The 27,393-nt window shown below is 42.8% G+C and overlaps 1 protein-coding gene across 1 annotated transcript; it reads left to right on the top strand.

The window, feature by feature from the left end:
- Positions 1–21,725: 21,725 nt before the first annotated feature.
- On the top strand, positions 21,726–23,456 carry CCDC71L (coiled-coil domain containing 71 like). The gene has a single exon (XM_066184540.1). The coding sequence runs from the start codon at positions 21,837–21,839 to the stop codon at positions 22,692–22,694; it is 858 nt and encodes a 285-aa protein (XP_066040637.1). The 5' UTR covers positions 21,726–21,836; the 3' UTR covers positions 22,695–23,456.
- The last annotated feature ends 3,937 nt before the right edge of the window (positions 23,457–27,393 follow it).

The following is a 27,393-nucleotide window of genomic DNA, read 5'->3' as shown; positions in this document are numbered from 1 at the left end:
TCTTTTCCTCCTAATAGATTGGTGCTTGTGGTGATTGAGATTTTGCACAAAATCCCTCACTTCAAACACCTTAAGCTCACAAACAGGAAACCGCAGGTGTTCAGAAGCCTTCTGAGATACATCTGCTGAAGACTTTGTCTCCCATTTTACTGACTTAGGCTGTTATACTTCAGAATAGGTATTTAAAGCACAGGGGTGGGAGTGCAAGCTGTTTCCTCTGTACCACATGCATACACACATCAGCTGAAATGTAAAACTCACATAATACCTCTTACTGGCTTGAATGCCTTTTTTTTTAATCTGTTCACATGAGTTTGTCAGAGATGTAGTCGTGGTAGCAGAGTGTGTGTAAACATCTTTAAGATCACTGGTTATTTATAAGGGGTGGAGAAACTCACAAGTCTTTATGACTGCTGACAGAGGGAGGTCTCAGTATTAGGTGGTGATGCAATATTGCATCATCTTGTGGTGTTGGGACATGACAGAGGAAATGAAAGAGGTCAGAAATAGAAAAATAAAGAAAAGGAGTTCCCAATACCAACAAGGCCTCTAGTCTAATAGCATTATGTTAAGTGCTCTTTTGTATAAAGTACAGACAAGAATTTCTCAGTCTCTGAAAGTTTCTGACACAGAAAATAATGAGTCTAATTTGCTGATACATTATGAAGTTTCTCTAGACAAGCTTTCTGAACTGTGTTGCTGTGCTATCTTCCTGTCCTGATATTTATCACTCTTAATCTTTGAAAATTTGCTCAGCTGTATATTCATTTGTTGGTGCAACCTTCAGTCTGTGAGGAAGTAAATATATTTGCATTACATAGGAGTTATGTAAGGCTCGACTTTTATCAGAGGATTTCCATTTTTTTTTTCTCGTAAATGAGTAATGTAAAATTCTTTCCCTTTGAATTACCTCATTGCCTTTCTCTGTATATTAAAGCAACATATCCTTTAGACAGAAAAGTGTTTTTTACTAGAGTTTCAGGCACTCCACAGACCAATTGATCTGCTGTCATAATACTCAGGGATACTGAAAAGATATTTAAGAAGATCTCTTTGTTCCATGCAGTTTAGTTGAATACAAAATTGGCTATAAAGGAAGCTCCTTCTCAGCCTGGTCTTTTCTGGAGACATATCCTTAATCTTCTCCAACAGCTTTAAACTTTAAGAGGTGGCCTTAGCAGAGTGTCCAGATCACCACATCTGAGGGAGTTTTGGGGACTGAATAACAGGATTTCATTTCAAAATGCTGAATCCCTTGTACAAGGAGCCTGCAGGCAGGTCTGTTTCAGGAGACTGTGGATCCTGTCTGGGAGCTGTGAATCTTGGGTTTGCTTGGGATCCTTGGGATGCTGGGTTTGCATCTGTGACAACATTCCATACACTGGAGATGGTACCTCATCATAGTTGTAGCTTTGCTAAATAAACACCTGTTCTCAGATTGGAATATAGAGCTTCTGTCTTTACAGACAAATCAAAGCCTTTCAGCCAGCACAACCATGATGAGTAAAAGCCACTTTCAGTCCTGGAACTTTGTGTATTTGCTTCCTAGAAGTGAAAGCTGAGAAAAACTGTGAGCCAAACTTCCACATGGGAAGTGTAAGCCTTACACACAAAACGAGGACAGCATTATTCTGTGGATATTAGTGCTTCATCATGTGTCAGTCTGGTCTGTGTAGATGGCTATCTGTTTTCTCTGTCAGGTGTGGGTGTTTAAAGACAAACATGGAAACACAGCCCAAATAAAACAGCTGGTATTGCCAGACATCCCATGTGTTTTAGTATTCCCTGAGTTATCATCATAATATTGCATTATCTATAAAATGTATACTTTCCTGCTAGCAGTGGAAAGCCAGGGTTCTCCAGCAAAGTTTTGCAAAGCCTTTTTAGTATTTCACAGCTTGAAGCCTGAGGCGTTCAGCAGGGGAGGACATGGTAACTAAAGCCCAGTTTGGGTGGGATGTATCCCAGTCATTTGTGGAAGGCAGTAACTGCTGCAAAGTGCTGGTCAGAGCCTGTTCTTCACACTCTCCAGACAGTAAGATGTGCCTTATTCTCCCTTGATCTACACTTTGGGTTGCAGTTCTGCACCCCAAAGGGAATGTAGGAATGTCAATCCCTGCACCATGACTCAGAGTCATGCTACCTCACATATCAGCTGGATACCAGCTACACTACTTAGGTGTGATAGAAACCTTTAATGTCTCCTATTTCTGCAGTTAAAATATATCAGTTGGCCAGATCATGTTTTCCAGGGCATATAGAACACCAGCCCCAGGTATGCTGGTCAAGTTAGGCCAGCTTACCTGCAGCACCTGTGTGGCTGAATACAGGCAGGGTGTTGAGCTGGATCTCTTTATAGTTCATCCTGCTGTCTGTCAGCTACTGAACAGACATAGCCCACAATAATAGTTTCATGAACAAGATTCAGAATTTCTTTGGTGCATTTCAAAAGCTACGGGAAGTCTTCCTAAATTCACATAATGAGGCAGACATGGAGGAGCCTTGTGTTTCATCCCAGCAGGGAACAATTGTTCTTCTCTGGGAAGCTGATGTTCTTTCCCAGTATGTTTCCCTTGTGTTTCCAATAACAAAATGTTTTAGCTGAGATGGTTTGATTTTCCTTCTTGAAGAGGGTAACCTAGTCCTGGACGGAACAGATGCTGCAGTCTTTCCAAGGTACAACAGTACCCTAAAAGTCTGTTGTAGGTTGTCCTGAATAAATGTTTAGAAATGAGGGACACATGGAAAGATCCTAGGATGGTATTTCACTTCTGATCTCAGATGATTTAAAATACTACAGATTGGCTTTGAACTCTTCCTGGATTCCATTAAAGAGAAAAAGAAAAAAAAAAAAGTGTAGATGGTCCTTTTATATCCAGAGGAAGAGGACAAGACCACACCATAAAGGAATTATTGATATTAGGGATGTGTAACAAACCCAAATGAATGAGTGACTTTGAAGACTGCATTTTGAAAATCCCTCCAGAAGACTAACTACAAAATGCTACATAGCAGAGCTTGTTTTAGGCACAGAAGTTGCTGGTATTGGGATAACAGGCACTGCAGAGCCTGCCCCTAAGGCGTGGCTTCAGATGTGGTGGGAAGCTGGTCCTTATGAATCAGGATCAATGCTAGAGGTTCTGTGGGGAAGGGTGACCTGCTGGCACAGAACTACATGGCTCCTTGGGCTCCAACACCTGTGAATGGGGCTTCTCGGACTTCTATGAAAAAGTGAAATCCAGAATTTAGTGACTCCTTCATCTTGACAGGCTGAGCATTGGAGGTGACAACCACACTTGGATTCTTACTTTTCATTATTTTTGCCTCTGTTTCAAGTCACATTGGTTGTAGATGAAAGAGACAATTGAAAAGGCCCTGCTGGGAGTTTTAGAAGTGTTTGCACCCAGGAGGTTGCCAATGAGGGGGAGCAACCCAGAATACCATGGCTTGACTGTTCAGTATGTGAATTAACTGGGCATGTTAAAAGCTCAGGAAAGAACAGTGTTGGCTGAGTTAAGGCAGTTTCACCTGGATAAACAGCAAGATATTCAGAGCAGTGTCCATCTGCTAAGAGTGAAGGCACATCAAAAGCTGATTGATCTGAAATCCCAGATTTAGCTTGCGAGATGCTCTGGTATCTGTGAGGTGAGTACCATGAACTAACCTCAATGAAACTCATTGTAGATATAATATGGCTATGTATGGCCAATGGCTATAAAAGCATTCTTAACAAAACAATTATTTAGGTGATGCATGGTCCATCAAGGGATGTCACAGGAATAAATATATTTAGGATTCCATGTAGTTAAGGGATGAAAAGTGTGGAGCCAAGAACATTGAAGGTCCAGAAAGGATCTGATTTTGTGCACAGAGGGTGCTCGTGCAATGGCAGCAGTATTTGTGTTGGCAGTCATTACAACGGAACTTGGCATTACCCTGTTTTCCAGCCTTAATTCTATGAAAGGAGGAGTACAAAAAGCAATGATTCTTTTCACTACTGATTAGGGAAGAAACCAGCTGTTTGAATCTGAGTTAGTCTGATAATCTCATTTAACCAAATTATGTACGCTGAAATGCTGTGAAGTTTGAGATAAGCAAATCCAGCACAGGTCCTGCAGCCAGGGAGAAGAGAAGGTCTTGCATTTGATATGCTTGGAGAAACACATGTGCAATTTTTGGCAGTGAAACTTGCTAGGAGATTGAGCACAAGTCCAAATTCAGCTCGTAGAGGAGGATTTAGACCAGCCTTTGGAAGTGTTGTCTGTGAGGAGTACACTGGCTGGCATGAACCCAGACCTTTCAGCTGACCACAAACCCTCTGCGACATCACTGTAGCCGAGCTTTGTTACCTAACCCTCTCAGGGTGCCATCCCACCCAGCCACATGTCCCTTGCCCCCAGTTTTATGCCGAGGCAATTAAGCGGGGGCCCTACCTGGGCATGTGCCTTGTGCCCGACCGTCCCCAGCCATCACTGCCCTGCTGCGGTGCCACAAATGACGGCAGCAGTGGCCGGGCCAAAGGGCACAAAGCCAAGTGGCTCCTACAAACTCCTGCTCTCCGGAGCCACCCGTGGCATTTTCCCGCTCGCCATGGCTGCGTCACCGGCCGCGGTGTGACGTCACCGCCCGCCCGGCCAGCGACGGCATTGCGTCATGCGCCGGGACAGAGGGACCCTGGTGCTGTGGTGACACCTGCTGGGCCGGCAGGAGCATCACCGAAGGGTTCTGGATTTCTGCCTCCACCTGTCCCTGATCCACCCATGGGTTGTGAAGAATAATGTTACTCACCAGAATTACCCCAATGTCAGCCATCAGTGTTATCCACGTTAACCCAAAGTGTACCAATGTATTTGTAAAACAGGCCGTTCTGATGGACCAGCCAAACTGGCTGTGAGTAATATCAAACTACTTGCAGTTTTGTTGTTAGAGTTCTCAGAAATTCATCAAGGTTACTGAGAAAACAACAGGATCAAAAACAAGAGGAGAGCCTAAGAAAATGCCTGCAAAAAAAGTAAACTCTAGATAGGAGAAGCACAACGTGAGGATGGATGCCTGACCAATTGGATGTCCTGAAAGATGTTTGCCTGCCTCATGAAGAAGCAGCTTAGCCAACCCAGAGATGGGTGCCCACGTGGACAGTAATCTTAGAATCTATATCTGGCATGTAAGGTAAACAATAAATGGTTTCTGTTGGAATCATATTAATTCAGTTATTCAGTGGCCCATTTCTCCCCTACGCCAAAGTTAACCTAACCCATAGTTAGTTCTGTTTTCAGTCATTAATGTCTAAGTAAATAAAGATCCTTAGGATATGGAAATATATGAAGTATTTGTGTGTTTCTGGAAGAGAGTTGGCGACAATGACTTTGACTTGTCTGTGCCTCAGCTACGTGTGTCATCCAAAACAAGTGCTAGCAGAGCTTTCACATCCCACCAACTCACAATGTAAATTGTGCCATGTAAGCATCTAAATCTGGTTCTGGACATCCAGTTCTTGGCAGAGAGGAGTAAGACAGGAAAGAGAGGACTGCTCTTGCTGAGGACAGTCTCCATGGGAGAGTTCAAGGTGCTCTGCCTACCAGGTTTTGAGCTGAGGCTTTGCCAGAGATGAGCAGACAGCTTGGATTAAGGAGCTCACATGGGAGCTCGGGTCTCCAAACACTTTTCAAACTTGCCTTTGCTGGGGGTTAGAGCTGGGAGTGCCCAGGGGTGCCACATGGATCAGTGAGGCTTCTGACATCTTCAGGACACCAACACCTACACACAAGGTTGGCCTGAAATTGTCACTGGAAATTGCACTGTCAATGCACGTTCCTACATGCATTGCTCAAGAGAGTGGCTGCTGATGCTGGGGCTTGTTCCCACGTCCTGACTTCTATAATCTTCCAGCAATATGAATCTTGATGACTCCCTTGTAATTTCAATTTTTTTCATCCTCCTAATTTCATTTTCTGCAAAATGTTTCCCTTCCTTACACCCAGGAGCATGAGCACTACCCATGCTTTTGTCAAACCTTTCCATAAGCCCTGCAATATCCCTTCTTTTAGCCTCAAATGGCTACATTTAAGGAGTGTAACAACTTTATTTCTCCTGCCGTGTGAAGCAGATAACCATCACAGGCACAAAGCTCTGCATGAGTGATACCAGGAATACTGAGCCAGCCATATGTGATGCTGGGCATCAGATGGAAGCTGGGCCTTTTTCTTCAAACCATCTGCTTTTGTGCAGCCACCTTCTCTTCACAGCTTCTCAGGTAAAAGTCTTTGAAAACTCTTAAATGAAATCTACTGTCTCTTCAGTTATTAGACACAATGGGATTTCTATGACAGAATATTATCCGCCAGAATATCACCATGTAGCATGGTAAAACTCAGCACCCTCAGAGCACCAGCAGATTGCTGGTGGGATGGCTTCTATTCAAGCTCATAAGATAATAATTATCCTTGGATTTATTGTCAGAGGAAAAGCGAGTCCAGGACAAATTATTAAATTCAGATGTAAACCTCCTAGTCAAGATATTGGCAAAAGGGATACAGCAAATATTATCAAGTTCAGTAAAAGAAGTCAAATGGTTATGAAACCATTATAAATACTTTTCCAGTAACATGAGAAGATGATCAAGTTATACTGTATTCAAAGAAAAGAAAGAAAAGCATACCAGTAGAACTGCATGCTGACTTATGGGAAATGATATATTTTAAAAAGGAGAAGCCACAGTTTCTGATGAACAGTATGAAGTTAAATGCTATGCAGTCAGCAATACTAATTACCTTCAATACTAGGCTTTTCTGGAGCAAATTAAATTTTTTAAGAAACACCTATCTCTAACTTGAAAGATAAAATTTTAAAATGTTTGACCTCTATTAATAAGTTTAAAATATATTTAGAATAATACCAACCCCCCAGAAAGCCTCCTTGGATTGAAAGACTTTCAGAAAATCTGTGTGGGTAGGTAGAAGGATGAGCTGTTCACCTTTGAAACTTGTGATGGCACAGCCCTCCCTGCCTCCTGTTCTCAGTCACTGGCCGTGGAAGATGGACTGTATTTGCTAAGTTGCAGATGCTCTTAGCCCTTCACTGATTAGGAAGAAACCCCAAATACCACTGCGGGCACAATAACTTATTTCTATCAGGGAGAGCTGGAACTCACTGGGAACCTCAATGCAAAGTACTGCTGGGAAATAGGTTTCTTTGGCACTCATTTGGTGAACTTATGATGAAGAAAAGCCTGCTGTGAAGCTTGTTTTCTTCTAGAGAAAAGAAAGAGAGAGGAAAATAGAGAAGCTGGTTGTTTCTCTTTAGAAAGAGAAAACATCTGCCATTTGGCTTGGTTTGGTTTGAGTGGGTGTAACTTGCTGACATGTTCAGCCAAAGATTTTCTACAAGGGCATTCTCCTGCCTTCAGTCTGTTCCTGCTAGACACAGGGACAGAACAGGCACATGAGCTGTCCCATATGGGAGAACAGGTCTTACTGTATTCAGCCACTCTGCAGTGATGGGAGACCACAGAACTGGGCCAAAGGCAGGAGGGTTCTCTCTGCTACACTAGTGAAGCCAATGACTTTTCTGTTGCTGCTGCTTGCAGTGACCTCCAAAGTAACTATCAGGAGGAGGAAATCTATACACTGAGCTGGGATTAAGGCATCAGTGATATAGAACAGGGACCTAGGAAGTAAATGACTCATAGGAACTAGGCAGGAATGTAACACAGGGAATATCTTGTGCTCACAGCCTTGTGGTGACAAATGATAAGAATTCAGATGAGAACATTTTAGACTATAGTGAAGGAATATAGCACTCTGCAATGAAGAGGGCATATTCCCATTCCTTTTCAGTCAGTTGTGTTATTTCTGTTTGTCTGACATTTGTTTCATGACAGGTAGCTTGTTTGTGGTTTGTATTCAATGGCTTGGCTTTCTTGCATGTGGTCATACAGCCACATCACATAACCAAACCCATTCATTAAATTATTCAGTGTTAATAAAATAACGTTGACGTATTGGAGTCTTTGCAGGCAGACAGCTGCTAACAGCTATCTACAAATACGTACACTGAATTCAAAACTGGATTGCAGCTGTTTGGCATTAACTGAAGCACAGTTTCCCTAAGCGTGGCCTTATTTTCAGAGCAACACTCAGTGTAGGGAGGTTTACTGTGCACAGATGGATGGTCCAGAACACATCTGCCTGTCCTGACACACAGGATGCCTGATTCCAGGATCTTCCTGTGTTTGCCACAGGTAACCAGAGTGAACATCTGTACAGCTCACGGTTGGCCCACATTCTGTCAAAAAATCTTAAGGGAAGTGACAGACATCTATCTCTTCACAATGGGAGGTCTCTTGTTATCCCTTTGCTTTATATTGATAGTGATCTTCATTTGTCTCGGGTGAAGTGTGATGACACTCTCATTGGCATTTAATATTTTTTCTGCTTGTAGTGGATACAGAAGAATTCCCTTGTGTCACCTCAGTACACCTAATTCTTAGAAAATGGAGTAGCACATGTACATCAATGCCTGAAGAAATCCAAGAATGCAATCCTGGAGGCTGCACACTGTCAGCTGTAGTGTATTTTAACACAAATTCAGAGCATCTGAAACCAGAATGCCACTTCTTTTCTTTAACTGAAAATTCAGCATTTTCTATGGGCATTTCAGCATCTGACTTAGATGCCTAAAATAAGTATGTGATTACATCCTTCACTTGCTGCATTAGGTCAGGACAAGATGGATACTTTTCTCAGCCTTATAAGTGTCTGTTTTCTCACAGTAAACTACTTTGTTCAGCGGGTACCAACTTTATATTAACATATTCCCAGTTAAAACTTGTTATGGTAAGAATCTAATTTTCTTCTTTTTTTCCCCCTTTCTAATTATAGTCTTTGAGGCCTGATTATGGGTTACATTAAGTGATGACAGGTACCTTTTACCAGAATTTATTCCTTTCAAAATTAATACGTGCAAAGTTTGTACACAAAAATCGCAAGTTTCTTTATAGGGTTTAGTTTTCACACACTAGAGGGGAACTCTAGGCCTCTCTCTCCACCATGCTTCCCACCCACAAACTAGGCCACCTTTTTGCAGTATCCTTCAGAACTATAATTTTATCTAGCCCTGTAATGTTAATTATTATTTTCATCGTTGCCAGTACAGCAACTGCCACTTATGTACCTGGAAGACGATTGGAATCTCCAGGCTATCCTCCAGGTTTAATCCTGGGGAGACAACCAAGCTTCTCACTAGCACATCCAGACCAAGGCCTGTCACTAGAGGACACGAAATGAAGGACACTCACACACTCAGCTGTCAGAGCAAAAAGAGAGGCCGTTTATTTTTCTCTTGGATTTATATAGACCCTGGACAATGACCAGAGATTGGAGGATGAGGTTGACACCTCTTTGACTCCACTGGTGAAACTAGAAGTCCATCAATTGTCCTTCCTCAGAGAGGAATGCAAAAACATCCATTTTGTTTATGTTACAATCCCTGAGGAACTCCAGGACAAAAATGTAAACATCAGAAGGCTGAAAAAATCAGGGCGACAAAAGCCTGATCCTGTGGTAGGACTTCTTTTAACAGTTCTTGTTAGATTATTTTTAACCATGTATTTGTCTAATTATTCTTTGGATAGTGTAAGCTTTTGAAACCCATGGCATCTTGTAATTACTTCCACAGTGCAATTATGCACTGCATAGAAGAGTGTCTCTTGTTCGCCACCTGAGAATTTGATTTTTTGCTTTCTGGACCTTATATTACAAGAAACAGCAGACAACCATTCCCCATTTTTCTTTCCCATAAGCCTGTTTTTCACAGGCCAGAAGTTAATCCTTGTACAGAAACCATCCAATTGCTTCTCTACCATGTTAAATTTCATACTCACAACTTTTCTAGATCTAGATGGAAAGAAATTACATGGTTTGGTGGCAGGTGAAAGAAAAATGAAAAAAGGGAACAAAGAAGAAAATGAATATGGATTGAGAGCAGAAGGAACTCCATGCAAGAGGAACATTATAGGGAGAGGAAATGAAAGATGAATTGGGGTTGTTTGTGTTAAAAAATAAGGCATTAGCTTGACAGACAGAAGTATTAGCTGAAAAGGGTAGTCATACACATAACAAAATTAGGATTACCCCAACAAGCCTTGGGAATGGAGAGGAAAATTTAGGAATGGTGGGGAGCTATTTCTTCAGATGATGATTTGTGGGGGTAGCTGTACTAAGGTGTTTGGTGCAGCAGTAGTTACAGTCCATGTCTCTTCCAAAAATAATGAGGTGAAACTTTAGAAGTTGGTGATGTCAATTCACACACTGTTGATGGGGAGAGGGGCAGAACTCGAGTGCTGCAGCCATAGTGGTGCTAGTTCTTCTTTTTTCCGCTCTCTTTACCTGTGTGTTACAGAAGAACATAGACAAGACAGCTAGGACCACAACTTCTTGTTCATTCAGAGTACCTGGCCTACAGGGAAAAACGAAGAGCATGAAGCCAATTCCACAGCTGGCCACTATCACAGATGGACTTTCAGTCAATTCAGTCTATTCAGTACTTCTCCCAGCTCAAAAAAAGTTGGGTTGTCTGAGTCCAGCTCAGCTTCTTTGCTGGTGAGAGCTGTTGCAAAGAAAAGGAAGAGAGTGGGCCTGTCTCTCCTTCCCTTGGGACCTGCTTTTAAGTTAAAGCTCTTCTGTCTGCAGCCGAGTCTGCACTTCCTCTCAAACCTTCTTCTGACCTGGACCTTGCCACCCTGGTTTGACTTGACTTCCTCGCTTGGCCTCAGACCTGATTCATCATGACAGACCTCCTGGCTGATCAGTGGCCTGAGGTTGACCCTGATGACTGCCTCCAGAGCTGCTCCTGATCTGGACTCACCAACACAACTTCCAGACACCTGTGGGTGAGGCAGTACTCCTGCCTATGTTGTCACCCTCAGCTCCCATGATCTGTGCCTTCCCTGGTGGAGCAGCCTGCTTGTACTGCTCCCAGTATTGTTCCTGTCACCTTACAGAGCTCCGCATTTCAAATGCAGAAACTGTTAGGCTTGGTGAAGTATATCTCCATGTCAACTAATTTTGGACAGGAAAGAGGGGTTTTGTCCTGAAGATATTTTCAAAACATCAAAAAACACTTTATCCTGCCATAGATGTAAGATTTTTCAGAGGACTTATTTTGGTGATAAATTTAAAGCAAGCAAAGGCTCAGGGCTTAAAACACTTTTGGGAGACCGTGGCTTGTGTTTTTCTACCAGTGCTTGATTAGTCAGCTCTACAAAAAGCAGTGCATCCAGCAGTGTTAATGAATTATACTAAAGGAATCCTACACTATATTAGCCATAGTTTGAGACAACTGTGTTGAATGATAGTGAGAGACAAAGTCAAACACAGATGTGCCAGATATCCAGTAGCTATATATCCAAATGGTTGCCCAGTGAAAACTCTTTAACCTAGTTTCACTAGCTTTGTTCACCTTTAATATCAGCACATGATGTACTGCTGAAAAGAACACCTTTTTACCAGCAGGAACTAAATGGTGTATCTCTGGATCAGAAACTGGAGATGCTGTTTGAAGTGGAAGTAACTAGGGATTTAATCCCAAATAAGAAGTGGTGAGTAACTGAGAGGGAAGCTAATGTACTGGAAGATAGCCCATAAGGAGGGAGAGGAGGCTGCATAGGAGTTGAACAGACTTAACAATGACCAATTTGTTTTTGTCACATCTCTCCGCTTCTGCTCTGGATGTCACATAACCATAGGTTAATTTAAAGAAGAGACTGGTGTAAGAAAATAATAATTTTTGACTGAAAATATGTCTACAACTGTGATAGATTTAACTTCACTTACATCAGGATTCCAAGAGGATTCCTATCTAAACTAAGCATAACATTTTTCTGAAACCATGGAGATAAATTGGTGAAATGCCCATATCCATGCTGACAGCTAGCCTATGTCAGACTTCAGTGATTTAAAATGTTTGTGACTCAGTTTGCTGTCAGGTGAGGCATTTTCTTGCGATCCACTTGTCTTCCTCTGTTAATATTTTAATCCCTTTCTAATCTTTCCACTTCCGTTTAACTGGAAAACTCTCCATCTGCACAAGAAAACTCTCCTGGCACAAGAACAGCCTGCTAGGAAACGCCTGCCACTGGGGAAAGTCATTCTACAATCTCTGCCTTGGTGAGCTGGACTTTTTTGTTGTTGTTGTTGTTTTTGTTTTGGTGTTGGTTCAAATAATATGCAAATAGAGATTATGTCTGGCAACCATTTTCAGCAATGGCTCATTATCAATAATTGTTACATCAGTCTTGGAGTCTCAGTCTTTCTGTTTTCTCTATTGTTTTCTTCCTAATTTATTTTTCCTTTGCTATTGTTCATGGCCTGTACATATCAAGATCTACATCTTATCCACTTTGTAACTAAATTGTTTAATTCTACAAACATTGTGGGATAAAACAGGACACGCATCAAGCAAAGCAAACTTGTATCATAGGATATTGTACTTTATTAGTGAGTGGGAGGAAACGATGCTTTTGGAAATACCATCTCATTTTGGCAGGAAGCAAATGGGCAGGAATTTCAGTGATTCAGCTTTCAGTCAGCGAAGGACAACCAGGAAGAATCTGGATCAGGAAGAAGCTAGAAAAGGAATGGCGAATATGAAGAATATGAAAAGGAAGATGATTCCGATGCATGTAACCTGTAATGCTGAGGATAAATGTGGTATTTCTCTGCTATGACATGTCCAAACCATTGCCACAGACCAGAGACAACAGTCTTTGTTTCAGACAAAACCTGAGCTTAGCCTCTAGCATCTTCATTTACACTTCTAAATAATGATCACTTTTTCCGAAGTGATGGGCCATTTGCAGTTCTCACTGCCTGCAAGGGAAAAATGAATGGCTCAGGCCATGAATTGCAAATGCCAAGCATTAAGTAGCTCCCTCCAGACAATGCATTGGGACTTTAACTTTGAGTTCCCAGTGTTGAAATCTTAGGACTCAAAATGCAGATGTAAGAGAATGCTAATAGACAGTGAAAATTCTGGCTTAATTATATGGCTTTAATTAAACCATTAGTAATCCACATGTGGATACTCTTAAAGGTGAGCAACAATGGCTCACTGAGCTTAAACTGAATAGTAGCCTGTATTAACTAAACCAAACAAAATGGAGTAAGTGACCACACTAGGGCTTACCATGGGTATAATTAAGTCAGTAAAAGATTAAACCACTACCATTTCTTATTTGAAGGAGCCTTCCAAAGATAGCTGAGGGGAATAGGGATCAAATATAGATGATTTGTTAAATTTAACTACTTTTTGACTTTACAATGAAAGTTAAGGTCACTTGTATATTTTGGAAAATATTTAATTCAATTGGTTAATAACATTTGCATATATCTCTGTGACAACAAACACAATTTAAAAAATCACTGTGTTTCTGAAAGATAATCTTAAAATTCTGCTAAATAGGCTACTCATCCACCTGGAGCCGTTACAGGTTCACCGAGGATGAATGAACTCGCCTCTTTTGTGGAGAGCCTTTATAATAATGCAGATCATGCACAGGGTCAGAACCTCAGCCAGTATCTGTCGTTGTGCCCATATTAAAATGAAGGGTATCTATAGCTACAGAGAATCTTTCCATTTTAAAATGTCCAGTCTAAAAGCCCAGATCTCAATGTATTATCAATCTATTTTTATCCTTTCTTTGTAGCAATGTTATTGAAAATGGTCAGAATAATTAATGTGTTCAATGTGTATCCAGTTTTGGTATTTATTGTGTGCTGCTGTGAATTCACAAGAATTTAAAAATGATTATAAGAAATACTATGAACCAAGTGGTACAGAACTATAAATTATTAGAATATTTGGGGAAGTTTATATAAATCACACTTGAGGCGTTTTGAACTGAATCCACATTAAATAACATTAAAAATACTTTCAAGGAAAAGAAAATGATACCGCTAAAAGTAATATGGCAGACTTGTAGCAGATGTAACTCGGGGCAGTCTCTCTGTGTAGTAAAGATATTCAGCTCATGTGATGTAAGGCGGCAACTCCACGCTCCCTACGCCAGGTCTGTGCCGGCTCCCAGCGCTGCATCCAGACCGCGGGGGCCACCAAACCCCCCTGCGGCGGGGACAGAGGGCCCTTGCCAGGAGCAAGGGAGCTGGGCGGAGATAAGCCTTCCAGGCTTTTGAAGCCCATGCCTAACTCGGAGAACAAAGGAGAGATTCAAAAGGAGGTGTTAATGCTAACAGCTAAATCTACATCATAATTGGCTTCTTGCAACTTTCACTGAAACAGAGAGATCAAGACCTTTTCCACCTAAAGTGTCTAAAGCTCTCTCTCCTCTGCCCCATGAAAGTGCCAAAGACGACAAGGAAAAAACCAAAAAACAACAACAACAACAACAACAAAAACAACCAAAAAACCCCCCACCCCAAAACAAACCAAAACCAGTTTCTGTCACTTTCCATTAAAACAAACACAGCGGGCAGTAGGTTTTGCAAGATTCATTCGGACAAAGAGAACAAATAAGAACGAGCCTGACTAAGGCGCGGTCCAATAACACAGTAAAGCTGCTGTAACTCTCTGTTTAATAAAGCCACATCCATATGACATACAAAGTTGAGCTAGTGTCAACTCCCTCGCACTAATTCACTCAAAGCTTGAATGGTAACTTTCCTCCATGGACTTTATGCTGGATCACGTATTGTGTCCACCCTAGGCCAGCATAAAACATAAATCCAATATAAACATTGCATTGTATCCTGTGGCAAGTTCAACAAAAAAAAATTAATTGTGGCTCTCTGTGTTCTGGAGTGAATTTGTCCTGTCAGCTCATCTGGTAATGCACAAAATCTGGTAGGAAGGAAAACGACAGCACGGGCTGGAGGATATCACAAAAAGAATTCACTAATTGACATGTTCAGCCACGTGGTATCAAAAAAAAAGATTTAATTAATAAGGTTTTAAAATAATTGGTAGTAGGCTTTAAAAATTGTGTGGTTTGAGACAAGTGAATGAAATTCACACTTGTTTTAACAGTGATGGTACTTTAAATAGAATGCCTCAGGAAACAATGTGATCAATACTACAAGATGACGTGACCTGTGATGTGTGAGAACCATGTTACTGAGCAACATATTTCTTATGCTGGAATCATATTCAAGAACCAGTACTGATCCATTTTACACCTTTGATAATACTGAACAGTTATCAGTTAGTCCTGTATAGGAAAGCAGCACATATTCTACTTCTGGTTTATAAATGAGGATTATCATTTGAAGGACGTACAGTAGGAAACAGAATTTAGACAGAATGTGACTGAAGAAACAGAAGGAGAATGTTCCAGCAGAAATTATACCAGCAGAAAACAGAATTTAAAAAAAAATTAAAACGAAGATTAAAAGGAAAAAGAAGTTGGCTTTTTGTAATCATTGGAACAACAGATTCACGGAATGGTGGAGATTGGCAGGGATCTCTGTCCTCTAGTCCAACCCCACTGTTCAAAGCAGGATCAGCTACAGAAGGCTGCTCAGGACAGTGTACAGTAGGTTTCTGAGACTGGAGACTTTACAACCTCTGTGCAACCTGCTCAAATGTACAATCGCCTTTTTCTTATATTGCTGCACAGCCTGGTGACATCTCCTCACGGTGACAGTTTGTCAACGATGGCACACCTCCTGCAGGCTACGAGACCACCTTCCCACTGCTCTCGCCTCAGTGAACGGCCCCAGGCACTCCCTACAGCCTGAGATCCACAGAGCTCCACCCTCCTTCTGAAGTTCCATTGGAAAGTTGTCTTAGAATGAAATAGGTAAGAACAGAAAAGAAATTGAAATAGGTGTTCTGAAATAATCTAATTTGTGGAATCACTTACTCTATAAAAAGGATGTTGGAGATTCTTTCTTCTGATCTAACTTGTGCAGTGTCCAAACCCTGTGTCATCCATCTACACTATGTCCCACCATTGATTACTCTCCTTAGCCGCTTAATTGGTGAAGACGATAGAGTGTGGCTCTCTCACTCAGCGCTGGCTGTCCAAAGATGACACAGGGGTTAGAGTACTGTTACTTTGGCTACAATAAAGTTAACCTCTGCTGAATTACTTCAAGGGTAGCAAAGACTGGAGATTCGGGCGTATTATATAGTCAAAGCCAACAGAAGTGGTTAAACAGATGGCTTAGATGGACTGAAAGGAATTAGAGAAAATTAAAAGGAAATAAAAACGGGATTAGCAAGGAGAGTTTTAACTTTTGATACAAAAAGCAAGGACCTGTTAATGCTTTAGACCAAGAGACCATCATGACTGTAGTAAACAAGTAGCTAGGCTATTATCAGTATTTATTGATAGCAGGGCAATGATGACACAAGTGATGTACAGTTTGCATGGTTATGTGCATCACATACAGATTATTTCCCAGAACTTGGAAAAAAATGTTACTCTGCTAAGGTATCTTCTAGAAGTGTTTTTAGTATCACAAAACATGCTCCTTTCCTTTGTGCACTTTTACTTTTATAATTACTGCAGGCTTTTTGTGAATGTATCAGTCTTCTTAAATTTGTTAGAGGTGTTTTCCTCTCTCAAACATTGTCAATGAATGGTATTAAAATAAAAGCTTATTTAAAAAAAAATCCTTTCTTCCCCTCTGCATGCAGTCAGTCACCATTTTGAGAGCGAGTGTATTGAGGCAATGAACAAAGCAAAAAATGAGTATGCAATGACTGGAGACAGTGGAATACACATTACCTCGGCCTCCATCCTTGCTGTGCTTCTTCCCCAGTGTAGCTCGTAGCTGCTGATGGATACTGGAACCTCTTTCTCTGCAAATGCTTTGTGATTCTTTCTCTGCAAATGCTTTGTTATCATTAAGCGCAAGAATATGTTCTGGTTGTTGCAAGCCGATTCAACAATAAAGCTCCGGGAAAGAAATACAACATTTAATTGATGTAAATGCCTTCTCCTAACAGGTCCGAAGAGTAGAACCCGCCTTGATGGCCAGCTCCAGGGTCCACCCAGTCTAGCGTCCTTGTCTGTTAGAGGCCAGATGAGGAAGGGTAGGGAAAGAGTGTGAAAATGGTGCAAACACTGATAGTTACTTCCCCAGTCATATTCTTCCTTCCTTCCTTTCCTACCCTTTGGCGTACAGCCTTTCTGAGCCCACGGTGTTCATGTACAAGAGCTATTGATGGATTTTTTTCTTCCAATCATGTCTAATACTTTTGAATAGTGTGCTCTGTAATGACTGCAAATGTACTGGGGTATATTTTTCCCATTTTGGGATCCACAACTTTGCTGAAAAATGAGGTCCACAAACTAATTGTAATTGTAAGGGGGGACCCCACCCCCCCACCCCCCCACCCCCCCCAAAAAAAAAAAAGAAAAGAAAAACCAAACCCAACACATGTCTTTTTGGTCATTTCAAGTTGTCTGCTTTATAGCTTCATGTGTTTCCCCATCATTCTTGGATTATGAAAACTAAGACATAGAAATTTCTTATCCACTTTCTTTGTACTATCACAATTTTATAAACGTTTATCATATTCTTCTTCAGCCATCTGTTTTTTCAAATTGAAGAGTCTTAGCCTATTTAATCTCTTTTCATAGAGAAGCTGTTCCATATTTCTGCTCATGCTGGTTGCCCTTCTTTGTATCATTGCTATTTTCTTTTAGAGACGGTAAGACTAGAAATGCTTAGCATTCAAGATTTGTGGAGGCACAATGGACTTGCACTCAGCAGAATGCTGTCTTCTGTTTTTCTTTCTATCTCTTTTACAGTGATTCCTAGCACCCTATTTCCCTTTTTTACTGCAGCTGTGATTTCTACAGATAGTGATTCCACGATTTTTTTTTCTCCCTTATTACCGATTGAAGAATAGTTCTTGTAAATTATTTGCTTTTATTTCTCTTTAAAAGTATTTTCAGGAATTTTGCCAATACTTGTCTGGGCACTTCTCAGGCCTAAGAGCTTGATGATTATCGGGTAACATCTGAAAGTTAGTTGTGGATGGAGGTGGAGTGATGCTTGCATCACCACACAGACTTTCCTGAAAATACACGTAAGGCATTTGGGAACCAAATTAAGTGAAGCAAGCTGCCAGCTAATGTAACCTCTCAAGAACAAAAGAAAAGATACTAGGAAAGAGTGTTAATCTTTGAAGACATTGGACAGTAAGGCTGCTTTTGCGAACCTGGGTAAACGAGTTTGAGTATGGCGAAGGTAAAGTCCTGTCATTAGAAGTGGTGTGACTTAATATCCAGGATTTAAGGGCTCATCAGCAAGACCCCAAACTGTGTGATCACTTGTACAGATAAGATTGTTAGCATTTAAAATAATTAGGAGTTACCGGTGGGGTTTTTCTGGCACCAGGCAGGCAATGTTAAAGAAAATAAAGTGTCTCTATTGTGCAGCAATTAGTGTACGACTTTCTCAATTGGTACTTAGTTCTTCCTTCTTGAGAATACAATACAGAAAAAAAATTCTAACAAATAATTGGAAACAAAGATTACAAGGGTTTTTTTTTTTTTTACTTGTGTCTGTTCCAATACGGACATTTCCTGTATTTTTAGAATAATGATTGTTAGAAGTTCTACAGAAAATTGAGTCTATCCATCTTAGTCAAGCCATTTTGATGTATTTCTTCATTTTATTCATCTATTAAGGAAAGGCAGTATTTACTTACATAACTCAGAAGTACTGTGAGTGATAATTAATGCTTACAAGAAGTAGTATGATTGAAATGAAGAGCTATGCACTTCAAAGGATTATTAATTTTATTATCATTGTTATTACTGTACTGAGCTATTGGAAATTACTAAAAGATAGGCAATGGATTTTCTTGAGATGACTTCGTAGGGTATTAAAAGAAGAGTGTTACACTGCAGAAAACTCATATTGAAGTTGTAAAAATGAGATTACATCCCCTGCCTTTCAAGAGTATTGTCCACCCTTTAAGTTAAAAGTAAAAATAATAAATAAATACTACATGATAAAATGTGCTGATCTGTCTTTTCACTTGCAGTTGTAGTGACTCGTTTACTGCTTGCTTGAGAAGCTTTCCCCCTCTGCCTCAACGATTTTTGAGTCATATGCCAGAAATGTTTGTAATTTTGGGAAAATGTTATGGCCAGTGGGGAACTGGGTTTCTGCAGATTAACAAGAGCCCATTTGTCAGCTGAGCTGCTGAATTATAGCTGCCTCCACCAAGAATGTGAGCCCAGGGCAGCTTCCGTGGTCCAGCAGGTGATGAGCCTCTGCTAAGCCATGGTGACCCAATAGCCAGAGTGTGACCAACAGCAGCACAGCTGGATCAGGAGATGCCTGTCCCTGGTGCTTCCAGCTCTGGGCTCTTGTCCTCTGCTTTATAGGACACCTCCCTCCGTTAAATCAATCTGGCTACATGACTGCATTCTAAAGCATGCTGTGAAATGGATCCCATTAAAAATGGCTCTAACACCATCATTTTGGGAAAGGTTTCTTTTAAAAAAATTGGTCATTTACAAAGCTGGTTTAGAATATGGCTGTACCTTGAGACTGTACCCATGAAGACTTAAAATAGCTTTGTTAACATCCACTTTAAATGGCTGTTTGGATTAATATTCTTGAGTTTCCCATGAACACAAGTTGAATAATCCTGTGAAGAAAATTAATTCATTTCCACTGGCAGTAAGGAATAATTTCTTATGCAGAATTTCTGCCTCTTACTTGAGTAGATTTCTAGAAATTTCAATTTGGGATCTTGATGAGTTGAGAATAAAAGATTTCCCTATTCTAATCTGAAAGATTAATTACAGAACAAAGACTGTCTATGAAGAAAAATGTTATTCCTCTCCCTTCACCCATGCTGAGAAAAAGTAATTAGTTAGGGGTCTAATCAAACTCCAAATAGGATTTGTACAGTAGGTTAAATCACCTCTGCCCTTGCTGGCACCTTGCTGTTCTGGGTGATGGAAAGAGCTCTGGTTTAATTGCAGCAATCCAGGAACCTAACAAGACACTCTGCCTGTGACAAGAATCTGAAGTATTGGAAAGCATGATCCAGAGGGACAAGGAACTTCACAGCAGCTGACAAAATTGTGCTGCAAAAGCAAGCGTAGCAGCGCCATGCAGGAAATGCCTTGCTGTGGACTCAGCAAGGTGGTGACTCTCACAAAGGGCTCAATCAACTCAAGTTTTAACTGCTTCATTTGGGATATGCTTCGTTGGGATATCAAGCCAATCTCAAAAAAATGCGGTACATATCTCAGTGTTCACAGAAAGCAGCTTGGAAGAAATGGATCTTGGTGGATATCAGACTGAATGAGCCAGCAACACACCCTTGCCACAAGGAAGGTGAATATTATCCTGGGCTGTACTAGCCAAAGTGTTGCCTGCAGCTTGAGAGAGAGATTCTCCCATTTCATTCAGTGCTGGTGAGGCCACACCTGGAACACTGTCCAGTTCCATGTTCCTTGGTACGAGAGACATGGATACACTGGAGAGAGTCCAACAAGGTCTTGCAAACATGATGAAGATGCTGGAGCACCTCTGCTATAAGGAAAGGCTGAGTGAGCTGGGACTGTGCAGCCTGGAGAAGAGAAGGCTCAGGGGGATCTCATCAGGGTATACAGATACCTGGAGGATGCAGAGAGGACACAGCCAGCCTCTTCTCAGCAGTGTCCACTGACAGAGTCAGAGGCAATGGGCACAAACTGGAACACAGGAGATTCCCTCCAAACAGCAGGAAACACCTTTTCACTCTGAGGGTAACTGAGCATTGGCACAGGCTGCCCAGAGAGGTTGAAAGCATCCATAAAGACCATCGAGTCCAACTGTGTTCCTCGGAGGAATACCTAAAACTAAACCATATAACAAAGAGTGTCACTGAGGTGCCTGTTGAACTCTGACAGGGTTGGTGCTGTGACCATTTCAGTGGGGAAGCTGTTCAGTGACTAACCACCCTCTCAGAGAACTTTTTCCTGCTATCAAATCTGAGCTTCCCCGACACAGATTCATTCTGATTTGTCATGTCCTATCAGTGGTCAGCAGAGAGAGGAGCCTCCATCCTTGGAGATATTCAAAATCCATCTAGATACAGTCCTGGAGCACAGAGGTTGGACCAGATACCTCCAGAGGTTGCTTCCAGCTCTAACTTGCTCTGTGATTCTATGACTTATGTTGTTTACTGACCAGCCTACAGGTTCATGCTAAAAAATCCTCTAAAACAGGATGGATGTATTTAATATGTCAAACACTTCACTATATCATGTCTGTGGGCCCATTTTTGTTGTTTGTCTCGATTTCCTCATGCCTACTCGCTCGAGTAGTTTGCCCATCGAAGTGTCCAACCAAATCCTTACTCCAACACATTTCACACAACAAGCCACCTTGGCCCACCGGCCTGTGAGGATCCTCACCTCTCAGCGAGGCGCGATGCGGGCACGCGCTCACCCCGCCATGCGGGGTCCTCGCGCCCTTCCCTGAGGGAAGGGGCCACCCGCTGGGGACGCGCCGGGCCGGCGAACGCCGCCGGACCACGCTGCGGGGGCAGGCGGCTCCGAGACCACAGAGCCCCGGGGCCAGGGCCAGGGCCGCCGCCCCCCCGCCCTCACCTCACGGCCACAGCCCCCGGGGGCGGGGCTGGGCCCGCCCGACGCGTTTCGAACGGGCCAACGGGCGGCGCAGGGGGGGCGGGCGCGCGCAGGCCCCGCCCGGGACTTTAAAGCGCCATTTTGTGCTGGGCGCAGGACATCGATCGCCGCTCGCACCCGCGGGCACCCGGCGGCGGCCGGAGCTTGCCTTCGGCGCTGCCTGCGCTCTGCTTTCTCGGCGTCTGTCCCGCCACCCCGTCCCGCTGCCTCCATGACCCGCAGTAGGAAGCAGGCGGCGCTGGAGAGAGGAGCCGGGAAGATGAACACAGAAGCGGGGAGCGCCGCGGCGGCCGCCGCGGGAGCCCGGGCGGCGACGGCGGCGGCAGCAGGAGCAGGGGCAGCCGGCGGCGAACCGGCGGCCGCCGCCTGGGGGCTGGAGGGGGAGGCGGAGAAAGTTGTGTACTCGCGCTCGCAGGTCTCCTTCGCCGGCACCAAGGCGCTGGGCGACGCCCTCAAGCTCTTCATGCCCAAGTCCACGGAGTTCATGAGCTCCGACTCGGAGCTGTGGAACTTCCTCTGCAGCCTCAAGCACGAGTTCTCCCCGGTCATCCTCCGCAGTAAGGACGTCTACGGATACTCCTCCTGCCGCGCCGTCGTCCCCGACCCGCCGCCGCCCTCGGAGCGGCCCCGCCGCCGCGCCGGCAAGCGGCGCCTCCCGGCCGCTGACGCCAAGCGCCGGGCCGGGGCGGCGGGCGGTAGCGCCAAGCGGCGGCGGCGGCGGCGGCGCCGCAGGAGGGAGCGGGGCAGGCAGCGACCCGCGGCCGGTGGCCCCCGCACCCAGGACGAGGGGGCGGCGGCGGCGGAGGCGTCGGAGCCGCCGGGCGAGCAGGCGGACAGCGAGCAGGGCAGCCCGGCGGCCGCCACCTGGGAGCCGTTCGGCGGCAAGTCGCTAGAGGAGATCTGGAAGGCGGCCACTCCCCGCCTCACCACGTTCCCCACCATCCGTGTGCGGGGCAGCATGTGGAGCCGGCGGAGCCTGGCGGCGGCGCGGCGCCGAGCGCAGCGGATCCTCGGCGTGGACCTGTCCCCCGTGGTGCGGGTGCGCCGCTTCCCCGTGGCACCGTCCTGAGCCTGCGGGGGCTCCGCTCCCCGCGCCTCACCTTGGCCGCGGTGCGGACAAAGAGACCGGTATCAGTCACCTGTTTACATTGCTTTTGTCTGGATCGTGTTCTGCTGCTGCACTTTATGGCCCGCTCGGGCGGCGCCGGGCCCCCCGCCGCACGGGGGGCGGTCTGCCGGGCCCCGGCCTCGCCCCGGGGTGGGACCGCCTGGCAGGTATCACGCGTGGGGACCAAGTTCCACTTCCACTTTTTTTTCTCTCCCATTGGGCTACCTCACTGGTCCAGAAGTCCACCCAAGAAGTTATTTTCCAAAGGAACTTACTTTCATGCTTGTATAATAAAGCACCATCTGATTCTTGCTAATTTTTTTCCTTTCCCTCCTTCCCCTTTTCCGATGGATTATGTATGCTTTGTGGTGTTGCACTAGTATGTGCTCAGGGTATTTTGAATCCCAAGCATTCCCAAGTTTCAGTTTACTCTGATAAAGGATGCATAAAGAATGGAGGTTCAGGACTTGTGGCTGTTCTTGATGGTGCAAAAACTTTTTAAATTTTAATTTCTGGAGCTTAGTGATATATAAAGATGTATCGCGCAGTTTAATTGTTACACTTTTGTATCTAAAGTCATTTTTAAAGTTTTCTAGTTGAACTAAGTATTTGTTTCTATGGAGCACCTAAAGATAGAATCATCCTGATATTTTATAACCCTGTTTACTTTAGGGAAGCTCATTTGGTCAACCTAAGTGAACTTAATAAAAGTCAAAGAACAAATGGTGTTTCATTTCAATGAAACTGCACAAGGATGGGTTTCTGGTGAACTACACTACCACTGAGGCGCTCTGTCAGCGAGCTCTGGCTTTGAGAAGAATGTAACTGCTTATCAAAGTAATGTATGGGTGTCTGGAGGTGAACTATGATCCAGCGTTGGTGCTGACAGCCAGAAGTCAGTAGCTTGCATGACACAAATATCACACTGAAGTGCCTCTCTGCAAAAAGAGTGAGACTTGATATCTGGTCGCTCGATAACAAACTAGCACTTGTTGTCGTGTGGCTGTGAGGTGGTTAATGATGGATAATTGTGTTTAATATAATTAATTGCACATAATTATTTTTATAAACCTTTCATGGGTTCCACAGTAGACTGATGAAAAATTCATGATGTAGCTTGATTATTTTGACTGAAAAATAACATGTAGTCATTATATGTGATAGGCAGTCTCTCTTTAAACTGATTTATTAAAGGGTTTTTTTAGCTCTTATGCCTTGCAACTGGTGTGTGAGGAGCAAAGGTGTGTGTGAGGGAGAAAGTGATTGATTATTCTCTTTTTGGAATAATTTTTTTTATGCTTGCAAGAGGCTTAAGAAATGCTGGGTAATACACAGTTTATGTTCCAACTATCCTGGCACATGGGACTAACCAATTTTCATGGTGGAACGAACAACTTCACAACTTGCTTATAGAATCATTTGGTGACTTAAAATTTCTGCTGTCTCTTGACTCCTTGTTGCCTGCCTTCAACAAAGGCAGTAAGACATCTTGATGGTATAGAGGATGCTTGTAAAAGCTTGGTAGTGTTAATGTAAAGCAGCCAGCTTCTTCTAAAAACGTATATTTTGTAGTTTTTTTCTTAGTGAGGCTGCAAACTCCTTATTCTTCCAAAGTAATGCTTAATCTATTCAACATCCATTTGGCTTTTGAAATTGTTTACATAACGTTAGATGGTCTGCTGATGGCTGCAGTAGTGCCACGTCGCATTTCAGAAGTGAATTAAATGAAAGTTCAAGGGTGCATATTGTTGTGCTCTTCCTCTGGATACAATACCTGCTTGAATGTAAAAGCAAAATTGGGTTGATTTAAAACCCAGTAAGGCAAGCTGCAGAGTGACCAGATGCCGAGGCTCCAGGTATTTCAATTTTGAAATTCTACTTCAGAAACACAAGAGTATTGTTACTAGTTCTTAAAGTGTATAGGTGATTTCAGTGCTTCTACTGCTAGGTTGAGGGGTTTTTTTAGTATTATTTTCAACTCTGTAGAAAGCTGATAAAATTAAGGATTTAGGATTCTTAACTCCTAAATTGGCACAAGACAGGCTAGGTCAGATTTCAAGGGTGAGAGTTAAGACTGCCAGAGGTGTGATATGGGAGACATGGTTAAATTTGTGCTGCCTTGTTTGGGAGTATATCCTGAAATGTTCTGTGTAAGAACAAAAAGTATAGTGAAGTAACTTACAACTCTGTTGAGTGACTCTTGCTCTGGGGGTCTCGATGTGTAAGACTTGCTTATTTTTCTCTTGGTTTGTGCTTTGGCTTCTTGGTTTACAAATGGGAGCTTTATTGGGGGTATGGTGTGTTTAGCTGATACCCTGTTGGCAGGTTGGGTTGAAGTTTCACTGGAATTGGAACTCCTCTGACAGCTGCATTTACAGATTCTTAACTGAGCTATTTCAGTTTGTGAAGTCAGTTAAGAATGGGAAATTTTTAGTCAGGTTTTCTGGCATTGTAATGAGCTGAAATAGCTCAGCAAAAGTTCTGAGTACAGGACGGGGTGTGAAAGCCAGCAGGTCACAGGGAAACAAAACCAGCTTTTTCATGATCGTATTCATGGCTGTTTGTGGCAGTCCAGGACAGAATTGTCTGTGGTCCTGTTCCCCCCCCATCTTTTTCCTTCTCAAAGGTGCTGTTCCCACCTACCTCTCTGTGTTTATCTGAGGAAACTAAGCAAGCAGAAAACTCTTCAATTTTAGGTTTGGCTTCTGTGCAACCTTCTAGCTGTAGACCAGATCTATGGAAGGTTGGAAACGGGTGTGCAGTATTGCCACAATATTGAATTAGATAATTTTAAACATGATATCAGTAGGTTTAATTTATGAAAAGGGCTGATGCTGTTTTTGGATATTCTACCTGTTTGCATGATGTTGGAGATAGTGTAATGGCTTAGACAGACCTCTGGTCTGACTCCATGTGGCTGTTCTGCGCCCACACTGAGCAGTGTGAGAGGTGTGATTTGCTTGATTTAACTCAGCGGTTTCAACATCCTGTCACATGGGGCTGATTCTGAGACTGACAAAATGCAGACCCAGAATAAATCCAGTGTACAATGCCCAGTCTACTTCAAGTCAGCATGGATGGTCTCACATTAAACAGGAATTTTGTGGTAGCCTCTGTTGCTGGTTCCCTCCCTTATGAGTTCCCTTTATAGAATATAATATGGGCTATTTCCTTTACCAGGTCTGAATTTTCAACCAGTTACTCAACAGTTACTGAACTTCAAAATGTCACAGTGCCAAAAAGAGTTGGACCACAGCTCCAGATGTCAGTTGAGGTGACCATTGGTCTAGCATGTTGCCTGGTGTAGTCTTTACATTCAAGAGGCAGTGCTTTCCTCTGAGTCATTGCACAAATATATTGTTCAGGACTAAGCTAATAAGAGAAGGAGAATGCAATGCCTTGCAAGAGTTCTCCTGGAGTCTATTGTTGCATAAAAGTTTTCACGTCAAAAGGATCCAAGTGTACAACTGGTCCCTGAAACCCTTGGTTGCTGGTCTTTAAACAACAAAAAGTCTTAATATCCCCAAACCTCATACAGAGCATCACTGTATTTGCAGAAGGCAATTCTGGTACTTGGATTTTGCATTGAAGGGGTAGGGAATATTGTGTGTATCTGTATTTCCTTGCCTATCAGAAGCAAAAGGCAGAGTGGATCTGGTTTGAAGATTTCAGCATTGATCCCAAATAATTTTTCACTTACTGCTTCTTCAGCAAGACAGACTCCTTGGCTCTTCATGCTGTTTAAAATAGCTGACTTATGGTAATATGTGTTGGCTCAATGCTCTACTTCAAGCCCAAAGTTTGCATGCCTATGAAGCCAATAATACAGACAGCACCTCTATTTCCTTTTGGACAGACACAAAACCAGTGGTTTGTGGTTGAACAGAAGGTTTTGTTTGATTTGAAATGCTCAGGTTTTGCTTGTGTCTATAAACACAGGAAATCTGGAAGCAAAGGACTAGATTGATAAGAGTGAATGGAAAATACCTCGTGGAAATGGGGCAATTCATATCCAGAAAGAAGGTAGATCCTAGACTTCAAAGACACAAATTTCAGTGCCCCCTCTGTCACACTTGTAAGGGTGAACTTTGAAGTTCTGTGTTATGGAGGACCGTGTTATAAGAGTTTGAACCATTTAACTCTGTACAATAAATACTCCCTAAGTGAGAAAAGATTCTTGAATATCACAGGTTTAGGAAACAGCTTGCTTCTTCATCCACTGTTTATTTTGGGTGAGCATAACTCCCTTAAACAAAAATCTGAGGCAAACCCATCCCACAATATTCTGTGGCAGGGAATCTGCTCAGGTGGTGACTCCAAATGTTGGAGTGCTCCTGATGGTTTATTCCGGAACTATAATGAGGCATTCAGTATATGTGGTGGTAGGACTATGCAGGAGAATTTTGGAACATGTCTTATCCCTAATCAAGGCAAAGCCATTTTTCCATACTGCAAAAATAAAACATACATACATACATACATACATACATACATATATATATATATATCTCCTCAGTGTTAATACTTAAATATCTTCATAAAATTACAAAAAAATCTTACCACCGTTTTCTTTATTTAGAGAGACCTGAAAATGTTTTCCAGGGTTGATTCCAAAAATAGTGTCTTTATCCATTTACTTATTGTAAAACTCCTCATGAAA

The sequence above is a fragment of the Chamaea fasciata genome, unplaced genomic scaffold, assembly GCF_029207755.1.
Source record: "Chamaea fasciata isolate MVZ Bird 193981 ecotype frontalis unplaced genomic scaffold, bChaFas1.0.hap1 SCAF_5, whole genome shotgun sequence".
In the NCBI taxonomy this organism is placed as follows: domain Eukaryota; kingdom Metazoa; phylum Chordata; class Aves; order Passeriformes; family Sylviidae; genus Chamaea; species Chamaea fasciata.
Note: the sequence above shows the minus strand (reverse complement) of the source record. Positions and strands in the feature narration are given on the sequence as shown.

What these genes read in the sequence shown, in the direction of transcription:
- CCDC71L (XM_066184540.1), top strand. Translation starts at nt 21,837, where the DNA reads ATGACCCGCAGTAGGAAGCAGGCGGCGCTGGAGAGAGGAGCCGGGAAG.